Source organism: Ranitomeya variabilis, chromosome 3 (assembly GCF_051348905.1).
Source record: "Ranitomeya variabilis isolate aRanVar5 chromosome 3, aRanVar5.hap1, whole genome shotgun sequence".
Taxonomy (NCBI): domain Eukaryota; kingdom Metazoa; phylum Chordata; class Amphibia; order Anura; family Dendrobatidae; genus Ranitomeya; species Ranitomeya variabilis.
Window position 1 is genome coordinate 305387424 of NC_135234.1, and position 14152 is coordinate 305401575.

General features: G+C 45.8%; 1 protein-coding gene across 2 annotated transcripts in view; it reads left to right on the plus strand.

Moving 5' to 3' along the window:
- The first annotated feature begins 211 nt into the window (after positions 1 to 211).
- OPRD1 (opioid receptor delta 1) overlaps positions 212 to 14152 on the plus strand; it is a 267279-nt gene continuing 253338 nt past the window's right edge. The window contains exon 1 of one of the 2 annotated variants that reach the window (XM_077295615.1): positions 212 to 638. In XM_077295615.1, the coding sequence (XP_077151730.1) occupies positions 253 to 638 (386 nt within the window). In that variant the 5' untranslated portion in view covers positions 212 to 252. The remainder of the gene's footprint in view (positions 639 to 14152) is intronic. The other variant, XM_077295614.1, reaches the window with a different exon arrangement.

Here is a 14152-nt window from a genome sequence, read left to right on the forward strand (position 1 = left end):
AAATAAAATAAAGGATGTGGAGGATAAGCTGCAGATATTTAGGCTCCTGCATGTCTGAAAGTGAGAAGCACAGCTATATCAAGGTGTGCCAGAGCCAGATATACAGGAAAAAATGATTAGTTGTGGAGAAATAAGAGGTGGTTGAAGAATAGGGGGAATGTCTACGGGGATTGAAGAAATGTCAGAGTAGGAGGAGTGACGATTTGAGGGAGAAATGTTAAGGGAAAGGGTGGTAAAAGAGGATCTGCATGTATGAGAGGAGCAGTTTTCTTCTTTCCTCTCCCTCCTTTCCCTTCAGTTGCTGAGGATCCAGCATTCTGTCTCAACATCCTTCCTGCTGTCTCCACGGAAACACAGACTCGGGTACCACTTGTCCCTGGAGGAGCAAGTATTAGCCCAGTGCTGAATATGGAGCTGGAGCTGTCCACTTCCAGGCTGTACTCAGATATCCTCTACTACAATGCCTCACAGAACCTCTCTTCTTCTGCCCTTCCCAACATCACCTTTGGTGTCCCAGGCCAGGGGGTCTCCAGAAACCATGCGTCCATTATTATGGCTGTGGCTATCACTGCGCTATACTCTGTTGTCTGCGTTGTAGGGCTACTTGGAAATATCTTGGTCATGTATGGGATTGTGAGGTATGGGATATTTTCCAACTTCTATATTAATAAGATATAGTTGCATGTGATAATGAATAACTTTGACAGGTAGATGCATGTAGAGAGTATTTCATGCATAGAAAACAAGGATGTATGATATATACTTGTGGAGAATGTGATACGCATTTCTGTGTAGCAATGCAAAAAACAACTTTCATTATCTGCATGTATATCAATGTCTGTTCATATGATGGCCAAGATAAACAGTCTATGTCCGTACTTTTCATATCATATTAATATTGAAGTTTTTTTTCTCTTGATTAAAAAAAAATATATATATTGCAGTTTGCCAGAGAAGTTAGTTCAGAATATTTGTTTCTGAGTATATGGTCAGGGCATATTAACAAAACCAGCAAGACTTGCCCCAGGATATCAAGATTTTAATTATTCTGGAGTTTCAGGAGTAATAATGACAAATGGCAGTGACCTCATTGCCTTTATAAATAAAGCATAACCTAAAGAGTTTCTCTCTCGCTCTTTCTCTCACTCTCAGTCTTGCGCTCTTTCTTTCTTCCTCTTTCTCTTCCTTACTCTCTTTCTTTCTCTTCCTCTCTCTCCCTCTCTGTCTCTCTCTTCCTCTCTGTCTTTCTCTCTCTTACTCTCTCTTTCTTTCTCTCTTTCTCTGTCTTCCTCTCTTTCTCTCTCTATACCTCTCTCTCCCTCTGTCTCTCTCTCTTCCTCTCTCTCTTTCTCTCTCTTTCTCTCTTTCTTTCTTTCTCACTCTTTCTCTCAATTCAATTCAATTCAAATGAGCTTTATTGGCAGGACTAAGTACACATTAGCATTGCCAAAGCAAATGGTAAAAATACGGGGGTGGGGGAGGGAGGCATATAGAGGTCCAGGATATATCAGACTCCTTTTAGAGGATAGGGGATGTTTCCAGGGTGGGGTATAGGAGTCCATGACATATCAGGCTCTTTAGTCGGGGGATAGGATATGTCCAGTGTTGGGGTACAGGAGTCCATGACATATCAGTCTCCTCTTAGTCTGTGGCAGGCACTGACATATTCCGCTACTACGGCCACTGCACTTTCCTCTTCCCCAGTATTATCGTCAGTTTCTCTTCCTCCTCCATGGAGGTGAAGTCTGGGAGGAGATCAGACAGTCTCTTGAAGTGAGTGTCCCTCACTGCGGAGTATTTGGGGCACCTCAGCAGGAAGTGGGCCTCATCCTCCACGGCCTCCTGGGGGCACTGCTGGCAGAGTCTGCTCTCTCGGGGCTTGTAGTTCTGTCGGTGCCGCCCGGATTCGATGAGTAGGCTGTGGGTGCTCAGTCTGTACCGGCTCAGGATCTGTCGATCTTTGGGGTTTTCTAGTTTCTCTAGATATGGGGCCAGTTTGTACTCCCTCTGTAGATTCTGGTATATTGTCAGTTTCTTGGATTTGTTTAAGTCGTTCCTCCAGATGCTGAGATATTCCCCTTTGACTTTGTGTACCATCTTCTGGATTTCACCTTTTGTCAGGCCATGTAGGTTGATGGCTTGGTCAGACTGGCTTTGGGTACTTTTTCTTGGGAGGCTTCCTGGGGCTTCCTGGTGTAGGAAGGCTTTGTGATGGTAGGAGCTGGGACTGCTACTTTGTAGATGAGCCTTTAATGACAGTGCCTTCTTCTTTATTGCCATGTGTAGTGGGAATCTGCCCAGCTCTGCTCAGCAGGCGCTATTTGATGTGCTCTAATGGACTTGGAGAAGATGCTTGCAGAACTCTAGGTGGAATATTTCTGTCGGCCCAGCGTCCCACTTTGACCAGTTTGGGTATGAGACTGGGCCCCAGACCTCACTACCGTACAGAAGGATTGGGGCAATGATGGAGTCAAAGATTTTTAGCCAGACGGTTACTGGTGCCTTGAGATGGTACAGACACCTTCTGATGGCATAGAAGGCTTTGGATGCCTTGTCTTTTAGTAACTCTATGGCTTGCTTGAAGCTCCCTGTCTTGCTGAGTTCTAGGCCCAGGTAGGTGTACCTGTTGGTTTCTGTAAGTGGACGGTTGTCTATCATAAAAGTAGGATGGCCAGTGGGTTTCTGCTTTCTTTTCTGGAACACCATGATATTAGTTTTTTTCTCGTTGATTGGCAGTGCCCATGTGCTGCTGAAGGTCTCTAGGATTTTCAGATGATCTTGGAGGCCTTTCTCAGTTGGTGATAACAGCACAAGGTCATCTGCATACCGCAGAAATTTCACTTGGGTGTCATGGAGGGTGAGTCCTGGTGCTGAGGAGGACTCTAGGGCCACTGCCAGCTCATTGATGTAGATGTTAAAGAGCGTTGGACTGAGGCTGCAGCCCTGTCTCACTCCTCGACTCTGTTGGAAATAGGCCGTCCTCCTTCCGTTGACCTTCACACTGCAACTGTTCTCAGTGTAGGAGCTTCGGATGACGTCATATGTTTTGCCTCCTATTCCGCTCCCCAGCAGTTTTAGGAATAGTCCTGGGTGCCACACTGAGTCGAAGGCCTCCTTGAAGTCCACAAAACAAGCGTATATCTTCCTGTTCTTTGTATTGTGGACGTGGCTCTTGATGAGGCTCTCTTTCTCTGTCTTCCTCTCTCTCTTTCTCGCTCTCTTACTCGCTCTCTTTCTCTCTCTTACCGTATCTCTTTCTCTCTGTCTTTCTCTCTTCCTCTCTCTCTTTCTCTCTCTTTCTCTCTTCCTCTCTCTCTGTCTTCCTCTCTCTTTCTCTCGCTTACTCTCTCTTTCTCACTTTTTCTCTCTGTCTTCCTATCTATCTCTCTCTTTCTCTCTGTCTTCATCTCTCTTTCTCTCTACCTCTTTCTCTCCCTCTGTCACTCTGTATTTCTCTCTCTTTGTCTCTCTTTCTCTCTCTACCTCTCTTCCTCTCTCTCTCTTTCTCTCTCTCTGCCTCTCTCTCTCCCTGTCTCTCTCTTTTTCTTTCTGTCTTCCTCTCTCTCTTTCTCTCTCTTCCTCTCTCTTTCTTTCTCACTCTTTCACTCTTTCTCTCTGTCTTTGTCTCTCTTTCTCTCTCTACCTCTTTCTCTCCCTCTGTCGCTCTCTATTTCTCTCTCTTTGTCTGTCTCTCTTTCTATTTCTCTGTCTTCCCCTCTCTCTTTCTCTCGCTTACTCTCTCTTTCTCACTCTTTCTCTCTGTCTTCCCATCTTTCTCTCTCTTTCTCTCTGTCTTCATCTCTCTTTCTCTCTCTACCTCTTTCTCTCCCTCTGTCGCTCTGTATTTCTCTCTCTTTGTCTCTCTCTCTTTCTCTATTTCTTTCTCTACCTCTCTCTTCCTCTCTCTCTTTCTTTCTCTCTACCTCTCTCTCCCTCTGTCTCTCTCTTTTTCTTTCTGTCTTCCTCTCTCTTTCTCTCTCTTCCTCTCTCTTTCTTTCTCACTCTTTCACTCATTCTCTCTGTCTTAGTCTCTCTTTCTCTCCCTCTGTCACTCTCTATTTCTCTCTCTTTGTCTCTCTTTGTCTCTCTTTCTCTCTCTCTTTCTCTCTCTCTCTTTCTCTCTTTTACTCTCTCTTTCTCACGCTTTCACTCTGTCTTCCTATCTTTCTCTCTCTTTCTCTCTCTGTCTTCCTCTCTTTCTCTCTCTATTTCTCTCTCTCTCTACCTCTTTCCCTCTGTCGTGCTCTATTTCTCTCTCTCTTTCTCTTTCTTCCTCTCACTTTCGCTCTCATTACTATCTCTCACATTGTATCAGTGTGTAGTATAATTGTAATACTCTACAGTATCTGACAATCTATCTACATAATTTGACAAAATAAATATAAAATCCTATAGCTGCTCCACAATTAATTGTATATATAGAACTCTTCCAATCTACATATCTGCTATAGCCCCTATATAAGTAAATACCTGTGCCTTTCTACTTTTTAAATATTGTCATATAGCTCTATGTAACAATTCAGTTCTTCATATAACTGTTGTTCTTTCCCCACATGAGGCGAATGGAGGTGGGGTTGATTAATAAGCGTCGTGAGAGAGAGAATCGTACCTTCAATATTTCCTCGCTACAGGGCAGACAGGACCGATGCTGCTCAGCATCCGAAGAGATGATGCACACCAGGGATTGTGCAATCTAGACTTGTTTATTTGGAAATCTGGACATACAGCCGATAACTGGTAATACAGTACTTTCTCCAGAAATGCAGGTGTAGACAAGGTACAGTAAGATGTAGCACCAAGTACGACTGCAAGTGTGAGCAACAAAAGGTCGAAAGACTGATGCCTTCCTAAGCCCGGTTCAAGTGTGTCCTCTCACAACAGCAAGTAAACTGAAAATGAAATGGCTGCCAGAGGAAGAGAAGACTTGACTCCTGAACCGGAAGTGAAAGACATGCCCACAAGAATAAATGAGTAACAAGCTGCCATATGGAAAAAGGCCATTGGGTGGCAGCAGAGAAAAGTATAACAATATACATGGAACAGCACACTCCCCGTATGAAATTCCGAAAGGGATTTCACTATATTAATGTCCTTACCAACAACCTAGAAAATGAAACCAAACACGCATGCAATGCAACAACAACAACTTCGAACAAGGTAAATGAATGTCTTTAAGACAGTTCCTGAGATAATCCAAAGGAAACCCATCTTCAGATCAGAGAAGCTGCACTAGGCCAAACTATCTCTGACCCACTGTAATCCAATAGACAAAGTACTAGTGCAGTGTTCTGTTCATAGTTTATCCTACCGGAATGTTCTCTATCGGTAGTACCAATACGAGCTCGTGGATTGGCCTCTGAAATGTCTTAGGTTCACCTTTCCTAAGGACCTTCAGCTCCACCTTACGGATCTTACCGTCTTCACTAGGGAAAGTCTTTGTAATGATTCCCATAGGCCATTCGATCCTTTGAGCTTGTTGTTCCTTCATTAACACAATGTCTCCTTCCTTCAAGTTCGGTTTACTCTGTCGCCATTTTCTTCTTCCTTGCAGAACCACAAGATACTCCTTTCTCCACCGGTTCCAGAAGTAATTGGCGAGGTACTGTACGGTGTATGCGTTTTCACTGCTTCTGGTAGGAGTTTGCGTGAGTAAACTCTCCACTGACTGTTAGTGGGTTCCCAATCTTTTGGGTAAGAAGAGTAGCCGGCGTAAGAATAGTTGGCGTTTCAGGATCCATTGACACTGAGACAAGGGGTCTTGAGTTGATTATGGCAGAAACTTCAGCCAGAAGAGTAACCAAGGTCTCATGCGTAAGTCTTGAAGAGTTCATGTCCATAAGCATAGAGTTCAAGATGTTGCGTGAGATCCCGATCATCCTTTCCCAGGAACCTCTCATGTGAGAACTATGCGGAGGATTGAAGATCCAGGTGCAACCTCTTTCTGCCAGTTGATCCTGACTTGGCTTGATGTCAATATCCAGCTCTCGACATGAACCGATGAAGTTGCTTCCGCGGTCAGACCTTAACTGTTTCACTGGTCCTCTGATCGCTAGAAACCGCCGAAGTGCGTTAATTACAGTTGAGCGAAACGGATCGGACAAATTGAAAAATCGCCGACTTTCGGCAAAGTCGGGTTTCATGAAACCTGACCCGATCCCAGTGTGGGATCGGCCATGCTGTCGGCGATATTCGCGCCAAAGTCGCGTTTCATATGACGCTTTCAGCGCCATTTCTCAGCCAATGAAGGAGGATACAGAGTGTGGGCAGCGTGATGACATAGGTCTCGGTCCCCACCATCTCAGAGAAGGGCATGACAGTGATTGGCTTGCTTTCTGCGGCGTCACAGGGGCTATAAAGGGGCGTGCACGCCGACCGCCATCTCACTTCTGCCGATCTGAGCATAGGGAGAGGTTGCTGCAGCTTCGTCAGAAGTAGGGATATCGTTAGGGAGGGAAGATTAACCCCCCAAACTGCTTGTGCTGTAGCGAATTCCACTGTCCAACACCACCTTTTCTTTGCAGGGACAGTGGAGGCTAGATTTTTGTGCATCAGCTCTGTAGCTTATAAGGCTCCCTGATAGCTGCATTGCTGTCTGTACGCCGCTGTGCAAACCAACTGCTTTTTTAAAAGCAAAAATCCTTTTGCTCCTTTCTGCACAGTTCTATTGTTTATTTGTCCACACTTTTGTGTGCAGCAGTTCTTTTTATTGCTGGCTGCCATACTTGTCCTGAGATCATTGTAGGGAGATTGTTATTGTAGTACAGTCACTTTTTTTTTTATATATCTTCCAGCCACGTTCTGCCACATACATTGTGTAATGTAATACAGTAGGCCTGGTTTTTGCAGCAGTCTTCCACATAATAAAGGGAGATTTAAATTGCCCCTAAGTGGATCTGCGTCAGTTCTGTTTGTCGTATATCTGCCAGCTACCTTCTGCCACTTACATTGTGTAGTGTAATACAGTGGGCCTGGTTTTTGCAGCAGTCTCCCACACAAAAAAGGGAGATTTAAATTGCCACTAAGTGGATCTGCATCAGTTCTGTTTGTCGTATATCTGCCAGCCACGTTCTGCCACTTACATTGGTAGAGTAATACAGTGGGCCTGGTTTTTGCAGCAGTCTCTTACATAATAAAGGGAGATTTAAATTGCCCCTAAGTGGATCTGCGTCACTTCTGTTTGTCATATATCTGCCAGTCACTTTCTGCCACTTACATTGTGTAGTGTAATACAGTGGGCCTGGTTTTTGCAGCAGTCTCCCATATAATAAAGGGAGATTTAAATTGCCCCTAAGTGGATCTGCGTAAGTTCTGTTTGTCGTATATCTGCCAGTCACTTTCTGCCACTTACTTTGTGTAGTGTAATACAGTGGGCCTGATTTTTGCAGCAGTCTCCCACACAAAAAAGGGAGATTTAAATTGCCACTAAATGGATCTGCGTCAGCTCTGTTTGTCGTATATCTGCCAGCCACATTCTGCCACTTACATTGTGTAGTGTAATACAGTGGGCCTGGTTTTTGCAGCAGACTCCCACATAATCAAGGGAGATTTAAATTGCCCCTAAGTGGATCTGCGTCAGTTCTGTTTGTCGTATATCTGCCAGCCACTTTCTGCCACGTACACTGTGTAGTGTAATACAGTGGGCCTGGTTTTTGCAGCAGTCTCCCACACAAAAAAGGGAGATATAAATTGCCAACAAGTTTATATACACCTTCTACCTTGTTTTACAGTACCATATAACGGTTGTTAGTTTGGTTACATTTTCCCAAAAATGAGGAAGTCTGGTGAAAGAGGCCGTGTGCGGTCATTGCCATCTGGTAATGATGGTGGTGGTGGTGGTGGTGGAGCATCTGGTGGTAGTGGGAAAAGCAAAATAGCACCTAAGCGCGAGTTGTTCAGACAGCGTCATCGTCTGGCTACACAAGGCCTCAAAGGCTCCCTTATCTGGGAGTAGGAAAACCGCTTTTAAAGCCGGAGCAGCAGGAACAAGTTTTGGCTTTCATTGCTGACTCAGCCTCTAGCTCTTTCGCCTCCTCTTCAGAAAGTTCAAAATATAAAAGCAGCGAGTCATCAGTGGATGCTCCCGGTCAGGAACAAGTCGCTTCCTTGTGTCCTTCACCCATAGCAAATGTGAAGGACGCGGCAGGCGACACTGCAGTTTACTCCATGGAGCTCTTTACACATACCGTGCCAGGGTTAGAAAGGGAAATAGTTAACAGCCCATTACAAGATGAATCGGACATGGAGTGCACAGATGCACAGCCACAGCTAGATTATTATGCTGTTCCATTGACTCAGATCACTACATTGCCCTCGCAGTGTACTGAGCCAGAATCTGACCCGGATGAGACTATGGTGCCCAGTCCTGAACGCTATAGCACCTAACACGGTGACACAGAGGAAGGTGCACAGGACATTGAAGTGGAGGTGATAGATGACCCAGTTGTTGACCCAGATTGGCAGCCATTGGGGGAACAAGGTGCCGCTGGCAGTAGCCCTGAAGCGGAGGAGGATGATCCGCAGCAGGCATCAACATCGCAACAGCTTTCATCTGGCAGGCCCGTATCAGGCCAAAAACGTGTGTCTAAAACAAAAACAGTTTTAGGACAGCGTGGCCATCCGGTGAAAGTAGCACAGCGTGCAATGCCTGAAAAGGTATTCGATAGTAGGAAGAGTGCAGTGTGGCAATTTTTTAACCAACATCCGAATGATCAGTGAAAAGTTATCTGTAAGAAATGCTCAAAGACCTTTAGCAGAGGGAAGAATCCCCTAAATTTAAATACAACATGCATGTGTAGACATTTAACCAGCATGCACTTGCAAGCCTGGACTAACTACCAAACGTCCCGTAAAGTTGGTGCACCCGCTCAGAATGAAGGTAGTCAGCAACGCTACATTGCTTCCCTCACTGTAAGCCCACCGTTTAGGACACCACCTGCAGCAAATGTGGAGGTATCGGCGCAAGGCCAAGGCAGTCAGGGAATCACCAGGTTCTTGGTAGGAAACACTGTATGTAGGCCAACATCAAGAATACCATCACCAACCCTCTCTCAATCTGCCATGTCCACCACCACCCCCGCTAGTTCCACCATATGCAACTCTCCAGTCCAGCTCACCCTACAAGAGACTCTCATTAGGAAAAGGAAGTACTAATCCTCTCATCTTCATACACAGGGTTTGAACGCCCACATTGCTAGACTTATCTCGTTAGAGATGATGCCCTACCGGTTGCTTGAAAGCGAAGCTTTCAAAGCCCTGATGGCCTATGCAGTACCACACTATGACCTACCCAGTCGATACTTCTTTGCGAGAAAAGCCATCCCAGCCCTCCACCAGCATGTCAAAGACCGCATTGTCCATGCACTCAGGCAATCAGTCAGTAGAAAGGTGCACCTCACAACAGATGCATGGACCAGTAGGCATGGCCAGGGAAGTTACGTGTCCATCACAGCGCACTGGGTTAATGTGGTGGATGCAGGGTCCACAGGGGACAGCCATAGTGGGACAGTTCTGCCTAGCCCATGGTCTAGGAAACAGTTGGCAGTAGGCGTTCGACACCCCTCCTCCTCCTCCAGAAGCGAAAGCTCGTTCACAGAGCGCAGTCGCCCTACCACTTCATCCGCAGCTGCCAGTGTTGCACATGAGGTGTCCCATTATGGAACAGCTAGTGGTAAGCGTCAGCAGGCTGTGTTGGAAATGAAGTGTTTGGGCGACAACAGACACACCGCGGAATTACTGGCAGAGTACTTGCAGCAAGAAACTCAGTCATGGCTGGGCAGTGTACATCTTGAGGCAGGCAAGGTAGTCAGTGATAACGGAAGAAATTTTATGGCTGCCATAGCCCTTTCAGAACTGAAACACATACCTTGCCTGGCTCACACCTTGAACCTGGTGATGCAGTGCTTCCTGAAAAGTTATCTGGGGTTACCAGCCCTGCTCCTGAAGGTGCAAAGACTTTGATCGCACATCCGCCGGTCGCCCATACACTCCAGCCGTATGCAGAACCATCAGCGATCGCTGAAGCTTCCCCAGCACCGCCTAATAATCGACGTTGCAACAAGGTAGAACTCCACACTGCACATGCTTCAGAGGCTGTGCGAACAGAGGCGTGCTGTAATGTATTTGTGGGAGGATGCACATACACGGGCAGGCAGTTGGATGGCAGACATGGAGTTGTCAGGTGTGCAGTGGTCGAAGCTACAAGACCTCTGTCAAGTCCTTCAGTGTTTTGAGAAATGCACATGGCTGGTAAGTGCAGACGACTCCATCATAAGCATGAGCATCCCAATAATGCATCTGCTGATGCAAAGTTTGACACACATTAAAGAGCAGGCGTCTGCAGCCGAGGATGAGGGAAGCCTTGATGACAGTCAGCCATTGTCTGCTCAGGGAACTCTCCCGGACGAGGTGGCGGACGAAGAGGAGGAGGAGGAGGATGACGGGGATGAATATTTATGGGAGGAGGATGCTTCTCAGGGGGCAATAGAAACTGGTGGCTTTGCAAGGTCAGGTACAGGGTTTTTGTGGGAGACAAGTGATGTTGATTTGCAAGAAAGTGCTCCTCAACCCAGCACAAGCAGTGAATTGACACCTGGAACATTGGCCCACATGGCTGATTGTGCCTTGCATATCCTAAAAAGGGTCCTCCGCATTATAAAAATGATGACCGTGACGATTACTGGTTGGCCTGCCTCCTGGATCCACGCTACAAAGGGAAATTACAAAATATCATGCCACATGAGAACCTTGAGCAAATATTAGCTACCAAACAAGCAACTCTTGTAGACCGTTTGGTTCAGGCATTCGCAGCACACAGCGCAGTGATGGTTCTCACACGAGCTGCAGGGGGCAACATAGCAGAGGTGTTAAGGTACCTTCACACGAAACGACGCTGCAGCGATAGCGACAACGATGCCGATCGCTGCAGCGTCGCTGTTTGATCGCTGGAGAGCTGTCACACAGACCGCTCTCCAGCGACCAACGATGCCGAGGTCCCCGGGTAACCAGGGTAAACATCGGGTTGCTAAGCGCAGGGCCGCGCTTAGTAACCCGATGTTTACCCTGGTTACCAGCGTAAAATGTAAAAAAAACAAACAGTACATACTTACATTCGCGTCCCCCGGCGTCCGCTTCCTGCACCCACTGACTGACTGAGCGCCGGCAGTAGCAGGGCACAGCGGTGACGTCACCGCTGTGCTGTGCTTTCACTTTCACTTTGCGGCGCTCAGTCAGTGTGGGAAGCAGACGGCGAGGGACGCGAAGGTGAGTATGTACTGTTTGTTTTTTTACATTTTACACTGGTAACCAGGGTAAACATCGGGTTACTAAGCGCGGCCCTGCGCTTAGTAACCCGATGTTTACCCTGGTTACCAGTGTAAAATATCGCTGGTATCATTGCTTTTGCTGTCAAACACAACGATACACGGCGATCAGACGACCAAATAAAGTTCTGAACTTTATTCAGCGACCAGCGACATCACAGCAGGATCCTGATCGCTGCTGCGTGTCAAACTAAACGATATCGCTAACCAGGACGCTGCAACATCACGGATCGCTAGCGATATCGTTACAAAGTCATTTCGTGTGAAGGTACCTTTAGAGGTGCACAAATCAGAAGTGGCGTTGGACAGAGGGGTTTTATGACCAGGTTGTGGAGTGATTTCGCAATGACCGCAGACACGACAGGTACTGCTGCATCAAGTCAAAGTGACAGGAGACAACATTTGTCCAGTATGGTTACGAACTATTTTTCCTCCCTTATCGATGTTCTCCCTCACACGTCATTCCCCTTTGATTACTGGGCATCTAAAATAGACACCTGGCCTGAATTGGCAGAATATGCATTACAGGAGCTCGCTTGCCCAGCTGCTAGTGTGCTATCAGAAAGAGTCTTCAGTGCTGCTGGTTCAATACTGACCGAAAAAAGGACTCGTCTGGCTACAAAAAATGTTGATCATCTAACCTTCATTAAAATGAACCAATCATGGATTTCTAATTATTTTGCCCAACCTTCCCCTGCTGACACGTAGCTTGCCTGAAAAATGTCTTGCTTTACCACTTGCAATACTTACCTCTCCCTGCTCCACCACAGTGTAGTCTGTGCTTATAAATCCTTCAATGGCACTTCCAATACAAATTTGTTGAAATGATAGATGATAGTTAAAATATACAGGGGCCCTGGCCTCCATTTAGACCATTTAATACTTTGCGCCAACTACCACTGTCTGCTACTCAGCAGAGGAGCCCACCCCTGTACGTAGCTATGCCACCTGTTTATTTTTGAAAAATTTTTTGGCAGACATTTACCTCTTTATTATTTTGGCCTACTAACTGTGTCAGCCACTCCTTACAGTTGTCCTCCGCTGAACAACACTATGCCGCCTGTGTACCCCTGTAACCCATTTTAAACTGCATTGAGCCTACTTTTTTAATTTAGGCCTACTAAGTCTGTCTGCGCCACTCATTACAATCTTCCTACGCTGAACAACGCTATGCCGCCTGTGTACCCCTGTAACCAATTTTAAACTGCATTGAGCCTACTTTTTCATTTTAGGCCTACTAAGTCTGTCTGCACCACGCCTTACAATTGTCCTCCGCTGAACAACGCTATGCCGCCAGTTCACTCCTGTAACCCGTTTTGAACTGCATTGAGCCTTCTTTTTATTTTAGGCCTACTACCTGTGTCTATATAACCTAAAAAGCTCACTGGGTTGCAGGTTGGAAAAATCAATATACACACAAATTCGCAACCAGGTGAGAGGAGGTGTCCAAAATAGTAAATAATTTTATTAAAGTATCAAAATGTACACCAATATAAACATTACATATGGACAAATACGGTGAGAGGAAAAGTGTGCCAAATGACACCAGCAACAGAAGATGTTAAAAGGTGCTGGAAAAAGAACACACCAAAAGCAGGCCTCCTGATATCACAACCACGCTGGAGAATGCCTATAAATTGTTATGGCAGTCTATAGTAAAGTAAAAAGCAGTCAAACTTCAACAAAGTAGAAGAAATAAAGAACATAAAAATAACCAATAGACCCTTGAAGTGAATATGTCACAAGAGACTAAAGACCGCATGTAGAGTGGACATGTTGCTACACTCAGTAATAGCAAGGCATGCAGATGTACTACACACTGGCACCACCAAGTTCTGAGGAAAACGTAAGCATGTTAAGGTGTATCAAGAATATTTACCTTGAGACATGGTGGAAACCGTGGATCAGCGTGGTGTGAGCAGGAGGAGGCCTCGACATACGTTTCGCCCTGGGGGGCTTCGTCAGGAGCCTCCTGACGAAGCCCCCCAGGGCGAAACGTACGTCGAGGCCTCCTCCTGCTCACACCACGCTGATCCACGGTTTCCACCATGTCTCAAGGTAAATATTCTTGATACACCTTAACATGCTTACGTTTTCCTCAGAACTTGGTGGTGCCAGTGTGTAGTACATCTGCATGCCTTGCTATTACTGAGTGTAGCAACATGTCCACTCTACATGCGGTCTTTAGTCTCTTGTGACATATTCACTTCAAGGGTCTATTGGTTATTTTTATGTTCTTTATTTCTTCTACTTTGTTGAAGTTTGACTGCTTTTTACTTTACTATAGACTGCCATAACAATTTATAGGCATTCTCCAGCGTGGTTGTGATATCAGGAGGCCTGCTTTTGGTGTGTTCTTTTTCCAGCACCTTTTAACATCTTCTGTTGCTGGTGTCATTTGGCACACTTTTCCTCTCACCGTATTTGTCCGTATGTAATGTTTATATTGGTGTACATTTTGATACTTTAATAAAATTATTTACTATTTTGGACACCTCCTCTCACCTGGTTGCGAATTTGTGTGTATATTGATTTTTCCAACCTGCAACCCAGTGAGCTTTTTAGGTTATATGTTCTGGCTTAGAGGTGTCTCCTCTATTGGCCGAGAGGGTTCTTTTTGGTTTAGGCGTCTACTACCTGTGTCTGTCTGCGCCACTCCTTACAATTGTCCTCCGCTGAACAACGCTATGCCGCTTGTGTACCCCTCTAACCAATTTTAAACTGCATTTTGCCTACTTGTTTGGTTGGGCCTACTAATGGTGTCTGCCGCTCCTTGCTGTTCTCCTCCACTGAACAAAGCTGAGCTTCAATTTTCAGCCTATATCAAATATTAA